At 39.4% G+C, this 23,336-nt stretch overlaps 1 protein-coding gene across 3 annotated transcripts in view; it reads left to right on the plus strand.

Moving 5' to 3' along the window:
• The window catches only part of cog6 (component of oligomeric golgi complex 6), a 231,261-nt gene that overhangs the window by 192,915 nt on the left and 15,010 nt on the right, over positions 1-23,336 (plus strand). For all 3 annotated transcript variants that reach the window (XM_061972384.1, XM_061972383.1, XM_061972382.1), the window contains 8 exons: positions 16,120-16,231; positions 16,299-16,381; positions 16,454-16,524; positions 16,608-16,701; positions 19,644-19,772; positions 22,175-22,266; positions 22,330-22,394; positions 22,466-22,557. In XM_061972384.1, coding sequence (XP_061828368.1) covers positions 16,120-16,231; positions 16,299-16,381; positions 16,454-16,524; positions 16,608-16,701; positions 19,644-19,772; positions 22,175-22,266; positions 22,330-22,394; positions 22,466-22,557 — 738 coding nt within the window. The remainder of the gene's footprint in view (positions 1-16,119; positions 16,232-16,298; positions 16,382-16,453; positions 16,525-16,607; positions 16,702-19,643; positions 19,773-22,174; positions 22,267-22,329; positions 22,395-22,465; positions 22,558-23,336) is intronic.

The following is a 23,336-nucleotide window of genomic DNA, read 5'->3' on the forward strand; positions in this document are numbered from 1 at the left end:
TAAATTAGCTTTGGCTACAAACACTATGATGCATACATTGGATAACTGTTTCAGATGTCTATGTTTTTGTATCTGTCCCTATTTCAAATAAACCTCTATAATAATAATAATAATTCATTTTCCCGCTTTTGCCCTGCCACAAAAAAAACTTTTTGATACCAACTCAGTTAAAGGGGCTGTTGGTAGCGTACATTTCGCAAGCCAAAAAATATAACCAGACAGAACATATTAAAAAAATATTTTTTACAATTACCGTATTTTCCGGGCTAATAGAGTGCCCCTGTGTAAGCCGCACCAACAAAATTTCAGAAGGAAAAAATATTTTTCCATATATAAGCCGCACCGGACTATAAATCGCAGATATAAACATTGTGAAGTGAGTTATCTACACAGAAATATTTTATAAATGTTTATTTACATACCTTAATTGTTTCCAAACGGTACCATTGCATAAAATTGTCAAAGATAAATCATACATAATTTTTTTTTTTTTTTTAACTTTTAACACTTAAGTCTTTCGATTAACTCAAGCTCGATCCGATTATAAATTTGTATTAATATTTTGTTTATTTATATTTATTCTCTTGTTATATGTCCTTTTTTTCCCCCAAAGAAAATCTTGTTTCTTATATAGCAAACACACAAAATATGCTTAAAAAAACGTTTTTCAAATTGAAATATTTGATGTGAAGTACGTGAATACGTCAATATTAGACATTTTTATTTATTTGTTATTTTTTTTAAGCAATGACAGCTTTAAAAAAAGAAAACAACTTGCATTTTTATTGAATTTGTGTTAATAGCCCACTTTGGTGCATTTTGTACATTAAAGATACTAAAAGCTAAATATTATAGGTCAATCAATAGATGCTAAATTATCTGAACACTACATCCATACAATAGCTTTGTGTTATCTGTAATTAAACATTCTATGCAATTTTGCCCTAAATTAAGCATTTTCAGTCATAAAAATGGCTAAATGAACTAGAAATAACAATACTACATTTGTGCTGGCCACTAGACGAGACCAAAACAATCAGACTGGGCTGTTCAGTATCTTGGACACTGATTGGTTCAGCCTCAGGCAGCACTATTAACATTTGCATGCTAACTTTTTTAACCAATTTTTGCCGCCAAACGCATCAGACTCCTATAACTTTGTACTTGTCAGATGCTAACTGTTAGCATGCTAACATTAGGATTCTAGCATGATAGCATTGGCCTGCTAACTCTTTTAGCTAATTTTGCAAGCAAATGCCTCAAACGAATATAACTTGGTACTTAACACATGCTAACTGATAGTCTGCTAACGTTAACATTAGAGATACCGATAAATGCTTTAAAATGTAATATCGGAAATTATCGGTATCTGTTTCAAAATTATCGGTATCGGTTTCAAAAAGTAAAATTTATGACTTTTTAAAACGCCGCTTTGTACACGGATGTAGGGAGAAGTACAGAGCGCCAATAAACCTTAAAGGCCCTGCCTTTGCGTGCCGGCCCAGCCACGTAATATCTATGACTTTTCACACTCACAAGTGAATGCAAGGCATACTTGGTCGACAGCCATACAGGTCACATTGAGGGTGGCCGTATAAACAACTTTAACACTGTTACAAATATGCGCCACACTGTGAACCCACACCAAACAAGAATGACAAACACATTTCGGGAGAACATCCGCACCGTAACACAACATAAACACAACAGAACAAATACCCAGAACCCCTTGCAGCACTAACTCTTCCGGGACGCTACAATATACACCCCCCGCTAGCCCCCCCCGCCCCCCCCACCTCAAAACCCCCCTAATTCCAAGATGAATTAGCATGTCCCTATTTCCAAGCTGCTGTTTTGAGGCATGTTAAAAAAAATAATGCACTTTGTGACTTCAATAATAAATGTGGCAGTGCCATGTTGGCATTTTTTTCCATAACTTGAGTTGATTTATTTTGGAAAACCTTGTTACATTGTTTAATGCATCCAGCGGGGCATCACAACAAAATCAGGCATAATAATGTGTTCATACCACGACTGTATATATCGGTATCGGTTGATATCGGCATCGGTAATTAAGAGTTGGACAATATCGGATATCGGCAAAAAAGCCATTATCGGACATCTCTAGTTTTTAGACTGCATCACTGGCCAATAAAAAACAAGCTGTGGGCCACAAACGGCCCCCGCGCCGCAGTTTGGACATCTCTGCTTTATGCTGAGTGGGTTGTTTTTTTCTTCCATGCAATGAAGCGCTTTTCCGTTTGCCGTCTGATGTGTCGACTGTGACATTGTCCTTCACACAGCTGCAGCCAGATGGGGGAGTGTGGCGGGCTTTGACCTTGTCTTACGTGAGGAGACCCGCCATCACAAAGCCCCCGCAGTCCTCTTTTCTCATTTTCCCCCCCTCGCATAATAGCTAGATTTTTGCCGCATAATCTGTCAATCGGAGCTGACCGGCTGAGCTCCTCGCAGTGCGCGTGTTTACCCAGCAGGGCCCCGTCCCGAGCGGCTCGCTATCTTATCTGCCGGCGGCACCGTGTCATTTGTCAGCTCTAATGAAACGTAGAGCAGCGGCAGATTGCTCGCAGTGTGCACAAGCAAAGGTGGGAGCCGCCAGCCAATGGGGGGCGGGCCACCCGTGTTTGCCCAGCGGCGTCCTTTTGTTGTCCGACGCCCTCGCCAAAAGCCGCTGTCAGCACCAGCAGCGCGGCGCTCTGTAATGAAACTTAACCACCTGGCGCCGTCGTTACATTACACATGCACAACATGTCCCCACGCCTCCCGACGGGCCACAGCGTTTCTCCATTCTGCTCGCAAGACCTCCCTTTTTTTCAGTCCAGCAAGTGTTGCCGGTCTGACTTCGGCGCGGGTCGCTGTTAGACATGAAGTCCTCCAGGGAGCAGTAAACAAAAGCCATCACGCTCCAGCTGACTGCTAATCAGAGCAATCGCCTTTGTAGCTGGGATGCGTGCGCCCTTTGGTAGCTGGTGCATGCCCAAATATGGAACATGGACGTGTGACCTTTCCTAAATAACTCAGTGTCCAAGGAAACTTTTGCAAGCTCAGAAGTTCCTGACCCTGCTGAGACCTCGCCATCGCTCTGGTAGTTCATCTAAAACAGTGTTTTTTAACCATAGGGCCGCCAGAAAATATGTGTTGTAATACACTTTTCCACCACTTGTGGCAGCAATGAAAATATCAAACAAACTGAAGAAGGCTGGAGGTAAAGTCGAAGAGATGTTTCTCCAGGGCAAAAAATATGACTAAAAGGGTGCAGTTGTGTTTTTTTATTTCCCAAAGTGACTTCATTAAATTCAGAAATTCAGGGCGTAAATAATTTTTTTTAATGTAAATACGTGTAATTGATAGAAGTGGCATCCAATCTTATTAAAAAAGTATAGATTCTGAATCCAATCCAAGAATCGTGTGGTGCCCAAAGATTCACAGTCCTAATTGTATTTGTGGCAGCGGTACTCAGTTGTAATGCACGTTTCCACCACTTGAGGCAGTGATGACAATATCAAACAAACAGAAGAAGGCTGGAGGTAAAGTCGTAGATAAGTTTCTCCAGGGCAAAAAATATGACTAAAAGGGGTGCAGTTGTGTTTTCATTTCCCAAAGTGACTTAATTAAATTCAGAAATTCAGGGCGTAAATGAAAAATTTGAATGTAAATATATGTAATTGATAGAACTGGCATCCAATCTTATTAAAAAGTATAGATTCTGAATCGAGAGTTGATTCTGAATCCAATCGTTATCCCTAAGAATCGTGTGGTGCCCAAAGATTCACAGCCCTAATTGCATTTGTGGCAGCGGTACTCAGTTGTAATGCACGTTTCTACCACTTGAGGCAGTGATGACAATATCAAACAAACAGAAGAAGGCTGGAGGTAAAGTCGGAGAGAAGTTTCTCCAGGGCAAAAAATATGATTAAAGGGGTGAAGTTGTTGTTTTAATTTCTCGAAGTGACTTAATTAAATTCAGAAATTCAGGGTGTAAATGAAAAATTTGAATGTAAATATATGTAATTGATAGAACTGGCATCCAATCTTATTAAAAAAGTATAGATTTATAATTGAGAATCGGTGGCGTATCCAATCGTTACCCCCAAGAATTGTGTGGTGCCCAAAGATTCACAGCCCTAATTGTATTTGTGGCAGCGGTACTCAGTTGTAATGCACGTTTCCACCACTTGTGGCAGTGATGACAATATCAAACAAACAGAAGAAGGCTGGAGGTAAAGTCGTAGAGAAGTTTCTCCAGGGCAAAAAATATGACTAAAGGGGTGAAGTTGTTTTCATTTCCGAAAGTGAATTAATTAAATTCAGAAATTCAGGGCGTAAATGAAATTGTTTAATGTGAATACATGTAATTGATCCTTTTAAAGTTAGTAGTGTCAAAAAAGCATCTAAAACTGTGTGAGTCGGTATGTTTGGAAACCTGGGAAAAGTATAATGAACACAACTGCGGATCTGTAGATATCTTTAAAAAAGTGTTGATTAGGGAGTGAAAATGTATCACAAAGTTGGTTGGTTGGTTGGTTGAAATTGACAAATAGAGATAGGGAGTGTTATTGCAGCTGGGACTGATCATTGTGTTCCTGTCCAGGTTTTATGCTGCCGATTCTGATCGCCGATCATTCATGAGTGAGTTTTGCAGATGTTAATAAGCTTGTTGTCTTTCTTTGTCAATAGTGAACACTGGCAGATAGAGATAGGGAGTGTTATTACAACTGCAACTGATCGATGTGTTCCAATCAGGGTTTTATGCTGCCGATTCTGACCCCGACCGTTCATGAATAAGATATCAACTGACTTGTTAGCGTTTTTTGTCAATAGTGAACAATGGCAAATATAGATGAGTGTTATTGCAACCGGATGTAATCAACGTGTTATAAGCAGGGGTGTTTCGATCAGGGTTTTATGCTGCCGAGTCTGATCCTGATCATTAATGAGTGAGTTTGCTGATATTCAATAAGATTTTTAGCTTTCTTTGTCGATAATGAACACTGGCAAATAGAGATAGGGAGTGTTATTGCAACTGGAACTGATCATTGTGTTCCAATCAGGGTTTTATGCTGCCGATTCTGATTGCCGATCATTCATGAGTGAGTTTGGCTGATATCAATAATCTTGTTAGCTTTCTTTGTCGATAGTGAACAATAGCAAATAGAGATGGGGAGTGTTATTGCAACTGGATCTGATTGTGTTCCAATCAGGGTTTTATGCGGTCGATTTTGATACCGATCATTCATGAATAAGACTGGCTGATATCAATTAGCTTGTTAGCTTTCTTTGTCAATAGTGAACAATGGCAAATATAGATAAGGAGTGTTATTGCAACACTTTAACCTACAAAACAAGAATTAATAAAATAATTTTTAAAAATAATTTATTTTTTTATTTTTATTTTTTTAATCGGGGATTTGAAGCATGATAGTGCATGATACTGATAAAGCATGTTCCTTCAGTATCAGGATCGTGGACTTGTACGTGCTACAACCAAATCAAAGTCAAAATCAATCAAATATGCTATGTAGTGTAACATGTTCGTAGAATTATAGTCGTCTTCATAGGTGACAAAGCATATACTTTAAAAAGGTGTCATTTTGTGTTTAAAATATGCCATCGATGGACCCCAGCACCCGTTAGAATGTTCATCTTGTCACCAAATGGACTCCTGACTCACTCTCTGCGAACCTCCGCCGCAGCGCTTTCAGCACGTCTCTCTGCGAGCTCGATGAAGTCATCGCCGCCAACATCAGTGTTTCACTCTGACACAGCCAGTTAATAGGGTTGTATTGTTCGGCATCCGCCGCCGTCGCGCCCGCACAGATGAAAATCAATCGGCCTTTTGTAGGGGCGGAAACTTGAGACGAGCGAGCGCAATAACCGTCCCGTTGTTCCATTGATGCCATTGTGTAGCGTGACCTTCCGTGTGCTCGTGAAATATTCTGCAAGAGAAGAGAGCTCATTCTCGGCGTACTTTGCACTGCAGTGGCACTATGGCGCTTCCCCTCCGGTATTTGTTTGTTGTCACATTACGACCTATTCTATATGGACGAAAACCTCTCTCATTTTTATCAATCCATCGATCATTGGAGACTTTCGCTTGGTCGCTTTGTGACAAACGTTTTCCAGAAAGCTACATCAGAATGACGTATTTGCGTCATTTTGTAAGTTTTACAATATAACTAAAACAATTCTTACTACTAAACCGTCCCATGTGTGATGTCTGTAGGAGTGTTTTCATGCACATTTGTACTACTTTCGTAATGTGATGACGCTAGCGTCGTTAGCATTCGATGTATGGACGTCAGTTTGTAAGTTTTACAATATAACTAAAACAATTATTACCACTAAACCGTCCCATGTGTTATGTCCGTAGAAGTGTTTTCATGCACATTTGTACTACTTTCGTAATGTGATGAAGCTAGCGTCGTTAGCATTCGACATATAAACATAATTTTGTAAGTTTAACAATATATCTAAAACAATTCTTACTACTAAACCATCCCATGTGTGATGTCTGTAGGAGTGTTTTCATGCACATTTGTACGTGCTTTCGTAATGTGATGAAGCTGGCGTTGTTAGCATTCGACCTATGGACGTCATTTTGGGTGCTGGAAACATTTTTGGTTCATATCCAAATAGTGATTTTTATTTATTTCTTAATCGATTCGGATTTTTAAGAATCGATTTTTTTGACTAAGCAGGAGCGTTTATATATATATATATTTTTATTATACCGTATTATCCATAGCCCACTATAAACCGCAGATATATACGTTGTTAAATGAGTTATTTACACATATATATTTGTAAATGTTTATTTACATACCATAGTTGTCTCCAAACGCTGTCTGTAACACGGCAGTTAAACGGATGATCAAACAAAACAGAAGTCATGGTCATGGACCCACTAGCTGCGGATCGTAGCTCTCCAATCAGTCCAACAGACTCAATAATTCCACTGTGACGTTTTGGTGAATTTACTGAGGAATTTGTGAAACTGAAACAATAAAAGAAGTATGCCATTGTAAGTTAATAATACTAACACAGACACTCGTGAACATGTTAGCATATTAGCGGATGCTAACGACCTAGCTTCATTACATTACGATAGCACGTACAAATGTGCATGAAAACACTCCTACAGACATCACACATGGGACGGTTTAGTAAGTAAGAATTGTTTTAGTTATATTGTAAAACTTGCAAACGTTGCTTGGGGTGATGAATGAAGAATCCATACGAGTAGGAACGCTATGGACAGCTAGAAGACGGAACGAAACTTACACTAAAACTAAAGCACCACAGCCGCTGCAGTGAGCGAACTCACCCAAAAGATGGCGCCATAGCACAAACAGTAACACCCCTTTTTGGTGTCTTTGCTGATATTTTCAGCGAAGGACAATCCAAAAATTAGCCACACTGTTTTATAAGCCGCAGGGTTCAAAGTGCAGGAAAAAAGTAACGGCTTATAGTCCGGAATTTACGGTAAATAGCAGGAGTGTGGATCTTTGGGCACCTAACGATTCGATCAGATATCGATTTCCTGTGGTGACGATTCAACTCAGAATGGATTCTCAATTCAACGCTATTATTTTGGTGGCATGGAGATGGCTTAAAAAAACAAAAAAAGTATTCTTATTTTAAAAAAAATAGAAAAAATATGTTTTTAATTTTTTTTTTATTTATTTTTTTATTGTTTTATGAAAATTTTTACTTAGAATCGAGATGAATAAGAATCGGGATTCAGAGGTGAATCGATTTTTGTATGCACCAGTAATAATTTGTATACGAAATATCATATTGTAAGAATCGGTTTGAATCGAGAATCTTGTTGAATAGAGAATCGAATCAAAACCAAATTCAATTGTGAGTTATAATCTACATCAAGAGATGTCCGATAATATCGGACTGCCGATATTATCGGCCGATAAATGCTCTAAAATGTAATATCGGAAATTATCGGTATCGGTTTCAAAATTTTCGGTATCGGTTTCAAAAAGTAACATTTATGACTTTTTATAACGCCGCTGTGTACACGGACGTAGGGAGAAGTACAGACCGCCAATAAACCTTAAAGGCACTGCCTTTGCGTGTCGGTCCAGTCACATAATATCTACGACTTTTCACACACACAAGTGAATGCAAGGCATACTTGGTCAACAGCCATACAGGTCACACTGAGGGTGGCCGTATAAACAACTTTAACACTGTTACAAATATGTGCCACACTGTGAACCCACACCAAACAAGAATGACAAACACATTTCGGGAGAACATCCGCACCGTAACACAACATAAACACAACAGAACAAATACCCAGAACCCCTTGCAGCACTAACTCTTCCGGGACCACCTCAACCTCCTCATGCTCTCTCAGGGAGAGCATGTCCCAAATTCCAAGCTGCTGTTTTGAGGCATGTTCAAAAAAATAATGCACTTTGTGACTTCAATAAAGAATATGGCAGTGCCATGTTGGCATTTTTTTCCATAACTTGAGTTGATTTATTTTGGAAAACCTTGTTTCATTGTTTAATGCATCCAGCGGGGCATCACAACGAAATTAAGCATAATAATGTGTTCATTCCACGACTGTATATATCGGTATCGGTTGATATCGGTATCTGTAATTAAGAGTTGGACAATATCGGGATATCGGTAAAATTATGGGACATCTCTATCTACATCCCAGTTTCTAGATGAATGATGCCAAAACTAATCCAGTCAAGGTCAGTATATCTATCTGAACATCTTGCTTGGTGACAAAGGAGTGTAAGATCTCATAATACATCGCATTAACAATCAGTTTGTCCTGTTCTTGCAACATTCCAAGGTGCAGTCACAAAATGGCTGCACTATAGTAGATGAAGGGGACTTTTCATCCAGCATAGGTGACCTCCGACCTCCTAGATGGGCAGAAACTCTCACAGACACACTCCAAAACCTTCACAGGAGAGTGGAAGCCACTGCAGCTGCAGACGTGGGAACTTTTACTCCAATTGTCAGGACCGTGTCTTGGCAAAGCAATTTGCTTGGAGACGGTTCAGTCCTTGACGCCTGCACATGCAAGAGCAGTTTCCAAAACAAAAAAGGATAATCCAATTAGATGCGATTAAAGCTCCATGCATACATTTGCATCTTATCAGCGGCTTTATTTCTGCAAATAACAAACAAGTCGAGCGGGAGCTGCTCACGTTGCATGAAGATGAGCACGGCCAGACACGGACGTGTTCGGGGAAAACGTGCGCGCCGTTAGGTTTGATGAACGACCACGAGCGTCTCCGCCTGCGACTCTTACACAACGACGCTTTTTTCTCCGCCCATTTCAGCAAATGATCTGAAATGTCAGAGCTGGTGTTCAGTGTTGAAAAATCAGCCTCTGGGTTTGTGAAGGCCCTGTTTCAGTCCCTTGTTATGCTTCTTATCGATTAGCTTGTTGGCGTCCTTCCTCGACAGTGAACAATGACAAATAGAGATAGGGAGTGTTATTGCAACTGGAACTGATCGATGTGTTCCAATCAGGGTTTTATGCTGCCTATTTTGACCCCGACCATTCATGAATAAGATTGGCTGATATCAACTAACTTGTTATCTTTCTTTGTCAATAGTGAACAATGGCAAATAGAGATAGGGAGTGTTATTGCAATTGGAACTGATCATTGTGTTCCAATCAGGGTTTCATGCTGCCGAGTGTGATCTCGGTCATTAATGAGTGAATTTGGCTGATATCAATAAGCTTGTTAGATTTTTAACAAGGGCAAATAGAGATAGGGAGTGTTATTGCAACTGGAACTAATCGATGTGTTACAAAAAGGGTGCTCCAGTCAGATTTTTATGCTGCCAATTCTGATACTGATCATTTATGAGTGAGATCGGCTGATATCAATTAGCCTGTTGGCCTTCATTGTCAATAGTGAACAATAGTGTATAGAGATGGGGAGTGTTAGTGCATCTGGAACTGATCATTGTGTTCCTATCAGGGTTTTATGCTGTCGATTCTGATCCCGATCATTAATGAGTGAGTTTGGCCGATATCAATAAGCTTGTTAGCTTTCTTTGTCAATAGGAAACAATGGCAAATATAGATAAGGAATGTTATTGGAACTGGATGTAATCACTGTGTTACAAGCAGGAGTGTTTCAATCAGGGTGTTATGTTCCCGATTCTGATCGCCGATCATTGATGAGTGGTTTGGCTGATACCAATACGCTTGTTAGCTTTCTTGGTTGATAGTGAACAATGGCAAATAGAGATAGGGAGTGTTATTGCAACTGGAACTGATCATCGTGTTCCTATCAGGGTTTTATGCTGCCGATTCTGATAGCCGATAATTTATGAGTGAGTTTTGCAGAAGCGTGTTAGCTTTTTTGTTGATAGTGAACACTGGCAAATAGAGATAGGGAGTGTTATTGCAACTGGAACTGATCGATGTGTTCCAATTAGGGTTTTATCTTGCCGATTCTGATCCCGATCATTCATGAGTGAATTTGGATGATATCAATAAGCTTGTTAGCGTTGTTTGTTGATAGTGAACAATGGCAAATAGAGATAGGGAGTGTTATTGCAACTGGAACTGATCACCGTGTTCCAATCAGGGTTTTATCTTGCCGATTCTGATCCCGATCATTCATGAGTGAATTTGGATGATATCAATAAGCTTGTTGGCGTTCTTTGTTGATAGTGAACAATGGTAAATAGAGATAGGGGAGTGTTATTGCAACTGGAACTAATCAATGTGTTCCAATCAGGATTTTATGCTGCCGATTCTGCATTCTGCCATTAATGAATAAGATTGGCTGATATCAACTAGCTTGTTAGCTTTCTTTGTTAATAGTGAACAATGGCAAATATAGATTAGGGGTGTTATTGCATAATTAAAATGAGTAAAACAACACAGGACTTAAGTGTAATATCAACTAGTTCCACGTAATTCAAAGTCATAGCATGCACAAATTAAACAAAAGTAAAAACTACAATTTTAAATCATTTGGATGTTTGCCTTCATAGTCCACCTAATTATTCCCTGAATTGGTAAACATGAACAAAAACATGAAAATGCAGTTTCATCGACACTTTTTAAAGTTTACTTTGCCCCTATTTCAGTGCTGTTTCAAGTTAGCTTAGCGGCTAGTTAAGGGATTCGCATGCCTTTTTTGTCTGCACCTGCTTGTTCTTACTCCTTGTCCTCCAGTGATAATAGTGGTTGTAAGAAATGTACTTTATTAGATTTTTATGATCATGATTATGTTTACACAGTTAGCCTCCTCTTTTTGTCACACGATGAGGTAGTTTCCATCGTGTGTGTGAACGTGTGAAGATTCACAGCGTGTTACTTGCATCTGGCTTGAGGCTGGCAAAATAAAAACCAACACTCACAAGGGCGGAGTGGCGCTCGCTCTGCCCGAAAACAAGCTGCTGATTTACTGACCCGGCCTGGTTTGACGAGGGTTGCCGCGTCCGAGTTCCCTGTTTGATGGGGACGGTTGCCGTGGCAACTATCGCCCAGAGAGCCCCAGATAGCGACGCCTCGGCCGCTGCCATTTATTTCTGGCTGTTGTAACACTGACCAACAACTCTCTTGCCTTGTCCAGTAGGCGTCACACCGCCACCTGCTGGAGCAATGACAGCACTGAAGTTTCTTCAAATTTAGCAGACTGACGGGAAGGGAAGAAGCTAAATAAATTCAGAAACTGATTAATTTTTAATGTTTGAAGTAATGCTGTCAAAAGATAATTTTTTTAATCAAATTAATCACACTTTGAATTGTGATTAATGGCATAAATACCCAATATTTTGACATACAGAAAAAAAATTTTAAAATGTTTTTACGTCATTTATTTGCTCTCAAATGACCAGGGAGCACAGCAGTCAGTCTCCTCACTTATTTTGCACTGACTGGGGACGGGTACCGAAATGGGTACTTTCATAGGCTGGATATCGTCTGTACGAGCGGGTATCAATTCACCTAAAATCAAACGGCGCCACATTTGTTGCACGTGGCGTCACGTCCGTTTTTCAGACTAAACGCCGACTCACAGAAGCGATCACTCAAGCAGCACTGAGAGCGGAATCGGCCAAACTCCCCCCTAAGTAATGTTGCCATTTTCCACTCCAAACAAAGCAAGTATAGACTAGTTGAAAGCGCTCGAAAGTAAAGTAAGGCTTCACTCTTCCAAAACGCGCTAGCTTGATGCTAATTTAGATTGAATTTAGGGGGTGTCAAAATTTTAATTTTTTTTAGGTTAATCTTGATTCTTATTTGTAACGATTCTTTGCAGATATTAATAAGCTTGTTAACTTTCTTTGTTGATCGTGAACAATGGCAAATAGATATAAGGGAGTGTTATTGCAACTGGAACTGATCAATGTGTTCCAATCAGGGTTTTATGCTGCCAATTCTGACCCCGACCATTCATGAATAAGATTGGCTGACATCAACTTGCTTGTTAGCCTTCTTTGTCAATAGTGAACAATGGCAAATATAGATAAGGAGCGTTATTGCAACTGGTTGTAATCAATGTGTTATAAGCAGGGGTGTTTCGATCAGGGTTTTATGCAGCAAGTCTGATCAGTATCATTAATGAGGGAGTTTGGCTGATATCAATAATCTTGTTAGGTTTCTTTGTCCGTAGTAAACAATGGCAAATAGAGATAGGGAGTGTTAATGCAACTGGAACTGATCACTGTGTTCCAATCAGGGTTTTATGCTGCCGATTCTGATCGGCGATCATTCATGAGTGAGTTTGGCTGATATCAATAAGTTTGTTAGCTTTCTTTGTCCATAGTAAACAATGGCAAATAGAGAGGGAGTGTTATTGCAAGTGGAACTGACCATTGTGTTCCAATCAGGGTTGTTTGCTGTCGATTCTGATCGCCGATCATTCATGAGTGAGTTTGGCTGATATCAATAAGCTTGTTAGCTTTCTTTGCTGATAGTGAACAATGGCAAATAGAGATAGGGAGTGATGTTGCAACTGGAACTGATCATTGTGTTCCAATCAGGGTTTTATGCCGTCGATTCTGACCCCGACTTTTCATGAGTGAGTTTGGCTGATATCAACTAGCTTGTTAGCTTTCTATGTTGATACTCAACAACGGCAAATATAGATAAGGAATGTTTTTGCAACTGGATGTAATCAATGTGTTACAAGCAGGGGTGTTTCGATCAGGGTTTTATGCTGCCGAGTCTAATCCTGATCATTAATGAATGAGTTTGGCTGATATCAATAACCTTGTTAGCTTTATTTGGGATTTATTTGAATTTAGGGGTGTCAACATTTTTTATTTTTTTAGGTTAATTGCGATTCTTATTTGTAACGATTCTTATTCCAAAAATCCATTCATCCATTCATTTTCTACCGCTTGTCCCTTACAGGGTAGCGGGGGGGGGGGGGGGGTGCTGTCGCCTATCTCAGCTGTACACGGGCGGAAGGCGGGGTACGCCCTGGACAAGTCGCCAAAATGTTTTTTTTAATTATTTTTTTTTTTTTTTAATCTGTTTTGTTCAGCCACTGAGACAAACCATATAGTTGATGATCATATCTGCTGTACAGATTTATTTTAGAAAAGAGAAGTGTTGGATATAGGGATGTCCCGATCCGATATTTGGATCGGATCGGCTGCCGATATTTGCCAAAAATTGTGTATCGGCAAGGCATGGGAAAATGCCGATCCAGATCCAGTTTAAAAAAAAGACTCCGGTCCGTGTTTTCCAACGCACCGATTTAAATAATACATTCCACTTTTCTGCTGCTCCGTAATTTCCGCTCCGCATTTTCCAGCACACCTTCAACACATCCACAGGTCTGTGGATTCTCACGCAGTTGCTTTTAGCTGCTGGCATTACACAACAGGCTCTTCTCACTCTTTCCTGTGTCTCCTTCTCACAGACAGCAAGTGCACCTTCTTACACACGTCACATACTGTCACGACATACGTCACATACTGTCACGTCATATGTCACATATGTATACGTCCTCCCAGAGCAGAGAGGTAGCAGCATGGCTAACGTTAGCTGTGATGCTGGCGCAGCCGTGCGAGCAACGCTCCCTCTAAGGTGCTCGCCTGTGCAATTGCGCAATGTTTAAGCGTCCTCTGCGCATAGCAAATCTATGCCACGCACAAAATCAAATAAAAAAATAAGCGCATAACAATTTTCGACACACAGACACGACAGAGAAAACAGTTTTCGTCATCATTGTTCAAATATTGTGACGTCTGTCGAGACGCTTATCTCCATTCGGTGCCACACGTCCACACCATCAAAATGCAGAGGCAAAAATTTCCACATCAACACCGTATGAAAGAATTTGTGATTTTTTTAGTTGTGATTTCCTTCTCTGCATGAAAGTTTAAAAGTAGCATATATTAATGCAGTATGAAGAAGAATGTTTTAATGTAGACATGCAAGCCTTGAAAGAAAATTTAGAAAATCAAGACTACATTTCCTGCAAATGGGTGCATTTCTACCCTATATTTTAACTTTAGATTTATTCTCATATCAAACTCTTTTGGCTGTCTTTTTGACACTTACATCCGGCGCCCCCCTCCACACCGTGGATTATAAATAATGTTGATAATTCAATGTGATTATCTTGTGTGATGACTGTATTATGATGATAGTATATATCTGATAGTATATATCTGTATCATGAATCAATTTAAGTGGACCACGACTTAAACAAGTTGAAAAACTTATTCGGGTGTTACCATTTAGTGGTCAATTGTACGGAATATGTACTTCACTGTGCAACCTACTAATAAAAGTCTCAATCAATCAATCAAAACACATAGAATCATCATACTGCTGTGATTATATGCATCAAGTGTTCATTCAAGGCTAAGGCAAAAATATCGAGATATATATCGTGTATCGCAATATGGCCTTAAAATATCGCAATATTAAAAAAAGGCCATATTGCCCAGCCCTAGTTCAATGATGCCATTTCTGTTTGTCATGTATAATTTTGTCTATTTTGTGTTTCTCCTTGAATAAACAGGTCAGTTTCTTGTTACCAACCATTGTGTATTTTTCAAACTCCCCTAATTCAGCTGGCTAGTTGTTATCAAGAGTACTAAAACCCTTTTCAACATGATTCTGACAACTAAGTAGGCTAAATAACTTTAAACTTTAATACATGCTCGGATAGGCCAGTATCGGTCAGTATCGGTATCGGATCGGAAATGCAAAAACAATATCGATATCGGATCGGAAGTGCAAAAACCTGGATCGGGACATCCCTAGTTGGATACTTATTCGTATTTAACTTTATTAAATGTTTGGGTAGATTTTTATCAAACAAAACCAGTTTTCGTTTAAGTAATATAAAAAATTATCTATTCTATGGAGGAATGTAATCAACCATAGAACTGGCATCTAATCTTATTAAAAAAGTATAGATTATGAATCGAGAATCGATTCTGAATCCAAAAGTCACCCCCTAAGAATCGTGTGGTGCCCAAATACTCACAGCATTAATTGTATTTGTCACAGACAGGTTACTATTAGCAATAGCGATTTGGAAATGGGAAGCACGACTAAGATGCATGTGGCAATCAAAAAGTTGGTGTGTAACAAGCGCAATACTTGCAGTATAAACACTTTGTAGGGCGCAACATAAACCGTTCAGCTCCCTGGGAAACGCTACTTCCTAGTTAAACATACCGTGGCTAGCCTGTACAGTCTTGCCATCTAATGTCTTGGAAGTGCAACTGCATTGCAAATGAGACTCAAACGGTATGAGAAAAGAAGATATGGACGGCACAGTTATCACAATCAGCTCATTTTTGAATGTTACTTCAAAAAATAACATTTTATCATCAAACAATTAACATTTATTAAGCCACTCAAATGTACCGACTTCCTGGTACCAAGAGTTGGTACTGTATCGGTTCAAATGTGAATGATACCCATCCTTAGCATTGAGGTATGGATTGACTTGCTAACAAATCCACGCCTTTCGGGTAAGAATTGATATGTGATTAATGCGATCGAATTTGAATAAAAACGACGTTTGAAAGACTGACAGTAAACAGGGAAGATCAGACCTAAATGCAAAGCTTTCTAACGTATGAAATAATGTGATAATAATCCATCTTGCCCTTCAGCCATCGTCTGGAGGTGAGAGCCCAGGTGGCTCGGGCCTTCCTTGCCAAATTCCAGCTGTCCAATGAGGAGATGAGCACCCTGCGAGGGTCCAGGGATGCACCCATCACCGAGGTAAGAATGGACACTGAGAGGATTTATTGTTTTCCTAGGAGCGCTGATTCCTCCCTTTTTGATGCAGGCCTTCTTCAAAGCTCTCAGCCGAGTGAAGCGCATCCACGAGGATGTGAAAGTACTCCTGCGAACCAACCAGCAGACTGCAGGGTAGCGTGCACCTCCCTCTTACAAGTGAATAGGTACACCGCAGGTCACGTGACTTGTGCGCTCTTGCCGCAGGCTGGAGATCATGGAGCAGATGGCCATCTTGCAGGAGGCGGCGTACGAACAACTCTACCGCTGGGCTCAGAGTACGTCCACCTGCCGCACTCGGTGCAGGCGTACCTAATGATGTGAGAGTGTAAGTGAAATGTTCCCGCTCCTCTCTACACAGACGAGTGTCGGGCTCTGACCCAGGAGACGTGCGATATCAGCCCCGTATTGACTCAAGCCATGGAGGCCCTGCAGGACCGCCCTGTCCTTTACAAGTAACCACACACACATCTGCTTAGTCAGCATCTATATCACAATGGCCAAACTTTTTCCACAGTGGGCCGAACTTTGTAAAGTCAAAAGATGCAGGGGCCATTTTGATATATTTCATTTTCAGAGACAATACTATATATATAGAATATATATATATATATATAGAGAGAGAGAGAGAGTAAATATATATATATATATATATATATATATATATATATATATATATATATATACATATATATATGTATATGCACAGTGTGTATATATGTGTATGTATATGTATATATATATATGCACAGTGTGAACATATTTGTGTATATATATATGCACAGTGTGTACATATTTGTGTATATATATATATATATATATATATTTATGTATATATAGATGTGTATATATATACTGTATATATGTGTGTATATATATATATATATATATACACAGTATATATATGCACATCTATATATACATATATATATATATATATATATATATATAGATGTGTATATATATACACATCTATATATACATAAATATATATATATATATATATATTTATGTATATATAGATGTGTATATATATACATTTATATATATATATATATATATATATATATATATACATGTATATATAGATGTGTGTATATATATACTGTATATATATATATCTAGATATGTATGTATATATGTAGATATATGTATGTATAGATATATATCTATATATACATATATCTACATATATACACATACATATACGTATATACATAAATATGTATATATATATATATGTATGTGTATATATATATATATATATATATATATATATATATATATACACATACATATATATATATATATATATATTTATGTATATATGTAGATACGTATATGTATGTGTATATATGTAGATATATGTATATATAGATATATGTATATATATCTATACATACATATATCTACATATATACACATACATATACGTATCTACATATATACATAAATATATATATAAATATATATATATATATATACATATATATATATATATATTAGAGATGCCGATAAATGCTTTAGAATGTAATATCGGAAATGATCGGTATCGTTTATTTTTTTATTTTTTTATTAAATCAACATAAAAAACACAAGATACACTTACAATTAGTGCACCAACCCAAAAAACCTTACTGCCCCATTTACACTCATTCACACGTCAGTCTACCCCAGGGCAGCTGTGGCTTTGAAAGTAGCTTACCACCACCAGGTGTGAATGAATGATGGGTTCTACATGTAAAGCGACTTTGGGTACTTAGAAAAGCGCTATATAAATCCCAGTTATTATTATTATTATTATTATTATTATTATTCACACAAAAGGGTTGTTTCTTTCTGTTATTAATATTCTGGTTCCTACATTATATATCAATATATATCAATACAGTCTGCAAGGGATACAGTCCGTAAGCACACATGGTTGTATTTTTTTATGACAAAAAATAAATATTTTATATTCATTGAAGGTGCGCCTTATAATCCGGTGCGCCTTACAGTGCGGAAAATACGGTATGTGTTTTTATTTTGTAATAGTGTTTTTAAAAGGTGCGATGAAGTGTTAAAAAGTGTGCTGCGTTCCGCAAATGGCCCCCGGACTGCACTTTGGACACCCCTGCATCCTCCTACAAGTTATCATGATAGAGAATACACAAGATGACTTACAGCAAGTACTTACTGTACTGTATATACTGCATGTCTTCATTTCTTCTGCTACCTTCAAGCCACCACCAGAGGGCAGCGCAGCTCCACAGCACACATTCTGCAGCTTGTGTTGCATATTTACACCACCAGCCCCTGTGGTACATTTACTGACCCGCTGGAATTTATATGACCTTTTATTGCTCGCTACTGTGACGTGTCAGCAAAACAACCACTTTCGTCATCAATTAACAGCACGTGAAGCCACACTTGGGCTTTGAGGTCAAATATGGCACGGAAGATCCTCATTCCTGATTAAAATGAAATCATGACTTTACCTTGTACAATTCCACAAGTTATTTAAGCGTGAACTATCTTTAAAAACTTTAACTTTTGGGGTACGCTGGTTTATATATATATATATATATATATATATATATATATATATATCAGCACATTTTTAAATGTTGCATTAAAAAATTAAATTTTATTATCAAACAATTAATGTACAAACACAAAATTACTGAAAATTGCTACTGGTATTGTTTTTGGTACGGTATCAGTTCAAATGTCAACAGTACCCATCCCTAATTATAAGGTTAAAATGATGGAAAATGATTACAATTCTAGGACTACTTCAGAAAAGATGAATTTAGGAAAGCAATGCGTTTGTTTCTCTCTGATACCAAGAAATGGAAATCGTATTTGTTTGTCCCAAGATAGCATATCTTTGGTTAAAGTAAAATAATGTGTTTACCACAGCATAGAAAGCTAGCCTATTGCTAGTTCGTGTTGTTGGAACAATGACTGTCATGAAGATAACCCCAGACAGTGTGGTACATCAGTGTCCGTGTTACCTTGCGAGACTTCCTTCTGCTCATTTCTGGGATGTGGATGTTTCCTGGCAACCTGCATGAGAACAACAACACTTCACACACTCCCCCCAATGTGTCGTCGTCGTTTTTAAAAAAAAAAAAAGGACCATTCTTCCCTCTCTGTGTGGAAGTGCATCACCGTGTGCAAGGTCACGCTCAGGGCTGCCTCCGAGCGCGGACGGGCCTTTCCTGGAATCTCACTTCGGCGCTATCTTGTGTTTAGTCTCACAAAGGGCTTGCCACCGCCGAGTAATGAAAACAAACTTCAGATTTTTCCTTGTAGAAACGCTGCCCCCGAATGCTCGATTCATGCCAGCAGCTTGACCTCAGGGGAAGAAAACAAACAAAAACAAACGCTGTTCATTTCTCTTCTCCCGCAGGTACACCCTGGATGAGTTCGGGACCGCGCGCAGGAACGCGGTAGTGCGGGGCTTCATTGACGCCCTGGCGCGCGGCGGGCCCGGCGGAACCCCCCGCCCTATTGAGATGCACTCCCACGACCCTTTGAGGTACCTTTTTGAAATAGACAAAAGGACATAAACACTCATTACGTTTTTAATAATAATATAAATAGTTATTTGCAACACCATTTATGTGTGGATACTATTCAAGGCATTTATTGTTGCTGTGCTTTTCAGTGCAGTGCAAAACATAACAGGCTGTAATGGAATACAGTGTTCCCTCGTTTAACGCTGGGGTTACGTTCCAAAAAATACCCACTTTAAGTGAAATCCGTGTACTAGAAATCGATTTTTTTTCCGGGTTTTATGTGTTTTCGTTCATTATATATTTTTTCCGTTTATACTGTTTTTTCATTTACAGGATGTTTTTGTTTTATTTTCCATTTACTGTTCATGTTTTTTCGTTTACAAGTTGTTTTTTTTATTTATTATGTTTTTTTCGTTTACAGTACTGTACAGTATATGTATGCTCGCATCAAACCATTTTTTAATATGAAGCCACGCTTTTGTAACACATAGCTTGGCATTGTCTTGCTGAAATAAGCAGGGGCGTCCATGATAATGTTGCTTGGATGGCAACATATGTTGCTCCAAAACCTTTATGCACCTTTCAGCATTAGTGGTGCCTTCGCAGATGTGTAAGTTACCCATGTCTTGGGCACTAATACACCCCCATACCATCACAGATGCTGGCTTTTCAACTTTGCGCTTATAATAATCCAGATGGTTCTTTTCCTCTTTGGTCCGGAGGACACGACGTCCACAGTTTCCAAAAACAACTTGAAATGTGGACTCGTCAGACCACAGAACACTTTTCCACTTTGCATCAGTCCATCTTAGATGAGCTCGGGCCCAGCGAAGCCGGCAGCGTTTCTGGGTGTTGATGATAAATGGCTTTCGCTTTGTATAGTAGAGTTTTAACTTGCACTTACAGATGTAACGACCAACTGTAGTTACTGACAGTGGTTTTCTGAAGTATTCCTGAGCCCATGTGGTCATATTCTTTACACACTGATGTCGCTTTTTGATGCAGTACAGCCTGAGGGATCGAAGGTCGCGGGCTTAGCTGCTTACGTGCAGTGATTTCTCCAGATTCTCTGAACCCTTTGATGATATTACGGACCGTAGATGGTGAAATCCCTAAATTCCTTGCAATAGCTGGTTGAGAAATGTTTTTCTTAAACTGTTCAACAATTTGCTCACGCATTTGTTGACAAAGTGGTGACCGTCGCCCCATCCTTGTTTGTGAATGACTGGGCATTTCATGGAATCTATACTTTTATACCCAATCATGTCACCCACCTGTTCCCAATTTGCCTGTTCACCAGTGGGATGTTCCAAATAAGTGTTTGATGAGCATTCCTCAACTTTATCAGTATTTATTGCCACCTTTCCCAACTTCTTTGTCACGTGTTGTTGACATCAAATTCTAAAGTTAATGATTATTTGCCAAAAAATTTTTTTTATCAGTTTGAACATCAAATATGTTGTCTTTGTAGCATATTCAATTGAATATGGGTTGAAAATGATTTGCAAATCATTGTATTCCGTTTATATTTACATCTAACACAATTTCCCAACTCATATGGAAACGGGGTTTGTACATCGGGAAAATAACCAGATAAGCTTCGCTGGGGAGGTGTTTAGGTCTCGTCCGACTGGTATTAGGCCACGGGGAAGACCCAGGACACGTTGGGGAGATTATGTCTCCCGGCTGGCCTGGGAACGCCTCAGGATCCTCCGGGAGGAGCTAAACAAAGTGGCTCGGGAGAAGGAAGTCTGGGCTCCTCTGCTTTGGCTGCTTCCCCCGCGACCCGACCTCGTATAAGCGGAAGAAGATGGATGGATGGTCCCCAAATGTGTAACATTTTCACACGGCTCGTTTCTCAGAAATATGAAGGAAGGCAAGATTGTTTTATGAATATGTCCGCCATGCCTCAATGCTTCGATTTCACATTATCTGGACTTACGCAGATCCCAAATACACCGAACAAGTACCAACAGTTAGAAAAAGTTGTTTTTTCAGTATAGAGTGCAGCTGGGATTTGCACCATTAAGTTGAGGTTCTCCCCAAATGGCACTCAGCAGACATTGAATGGTTTCATTGGTCACACATCCTCCTCCTCGTGTGCTTGAAAGCCAAACAGACTTTTCTCAGAACCCCGTTCTCGTTCAGTGTCACTTAATGGCCTTCAGTTAGTCGGAGGCATCAGCGCTTCTGGGAACATCCGAGTTGTTTCTCGGCGTCCTGTGTCCTCCCCACGCACGCCCGCTTGCATGCACACACACACACACACACACACACACTCATACACACACGTTACGTAACACCCAGCCCCGTGTGAGCGTCTGTCGCAGGCTTACGAGCCCTGATGGCCTATGATCTCGTGCATTAGCGTCCTCCCGTGTGAAAATGAGCCCTGGGTGTAATTCAGGTGTCGCCCCGCCAGATACGTGGGAGACATGTTGGCCTGGCTGCACCAAGCCACCGCCTCTGAGAAGGAACACCTGGAAGCTCTGCTCAAACAAGTGTCCCTGCAGGGTAGGCTCAGGTGATGTTCTGAATGCTTGTGAATGAGTGAAGCATGACGTGGTCTCCCTGCAGGTGTGGAGGAGAACATGCAGGAGGTGGTTGGACACATCACAGAAGGAGTGTGTCGGCCTCTGAAAGTAGGTGGACAGCAAGTGATGGCAAGATGCTGTCAGGGTCTGACCAAGGTGTGCTTGCATTGATACTGTAGGTGCGCATAGAGCAGGTGATTGTGGCAGAGCCGGGAGCAGTGCTGCTCTACAAGTTGTCCAACCTGCTCAAGTTCTACCATCACACCATCAGGTAGTTGTCTTCTTCTTCTTCCTCTTCCTCTGTTTTTTCCTCTACCTCTTCTTTTTCCTCTTCCTCTTCTATTTCACTTTCTTCTTCAACTTCTTGTTCTTGTTATTCTTATTTTACTTCTTGTTTTCTTCACTTCTTCTTCTTCTTCCTCTTCTTGTTTTCTCCACTTCTTCTTCTTCCTCTTCTTGTTTTTCTTCACTTCTTCTTCTTCTTCCTCTTCTTGTTCTTGTTATTCTTCTACTTCTTGTTCTTCTTCTATTTCACTTTCTTCTTCACCTTCTTCCTCTTCTACTATTTCACTTTCTTCACCCTCTTCCTCTTTTTCTTCTTCCTCCTCTTCTTCTTCTTCTTGTTCTTCAATTTTACTTTATTCTTCCTCTTCCTCTTCTTGGTTTTCTTCTTCCTCTTCTTCTTGTTTTTCTTCACTTTCTTATTCTTGTTTTTCTTCACCTTCATCTTCTTCCTCCTCTTCCACTGTCTTCTTCTTCTTCTTCTTCTTGTACTTCTTCTTTTTCACCGTCTCCTTCTTCACATTGTTCTTCTTGTACTTGTTCTTCTACTTCTTCACAATCTCCTTCTTCTTCACTGTCTCCTCCTATTTCTTCTTCTTCTTCTTTTCACCGTGTCCTTATTTTCCTGTTCTTCACTTTTATTCTCTTATTCTTCAACACTTCACCTTCTTCATCACTTTCTTATCCATCTTATTCTTCCTCTTCCTCTTCCTCTTCCTCTTCCTGTTCTTGTTATTCTTGTCATTCTTCTTCTACTTTTTGTTCTTC

The sequence above is a fragment of the Nerophis lumbriciformis genome, linkage group LG17, assembly GCF_033978685.3.
Source record: "Nerophis lumbriciformis linkage group LG17, RoL_Nlum_v2.1, whole genome shotgun sequence".
NCBI lineage: Eukaryota > Metazoa > Chordata > Actinopteri > Syngnathiformes > Syngnathidae > Nerophis > Nerophis lumbriciformis.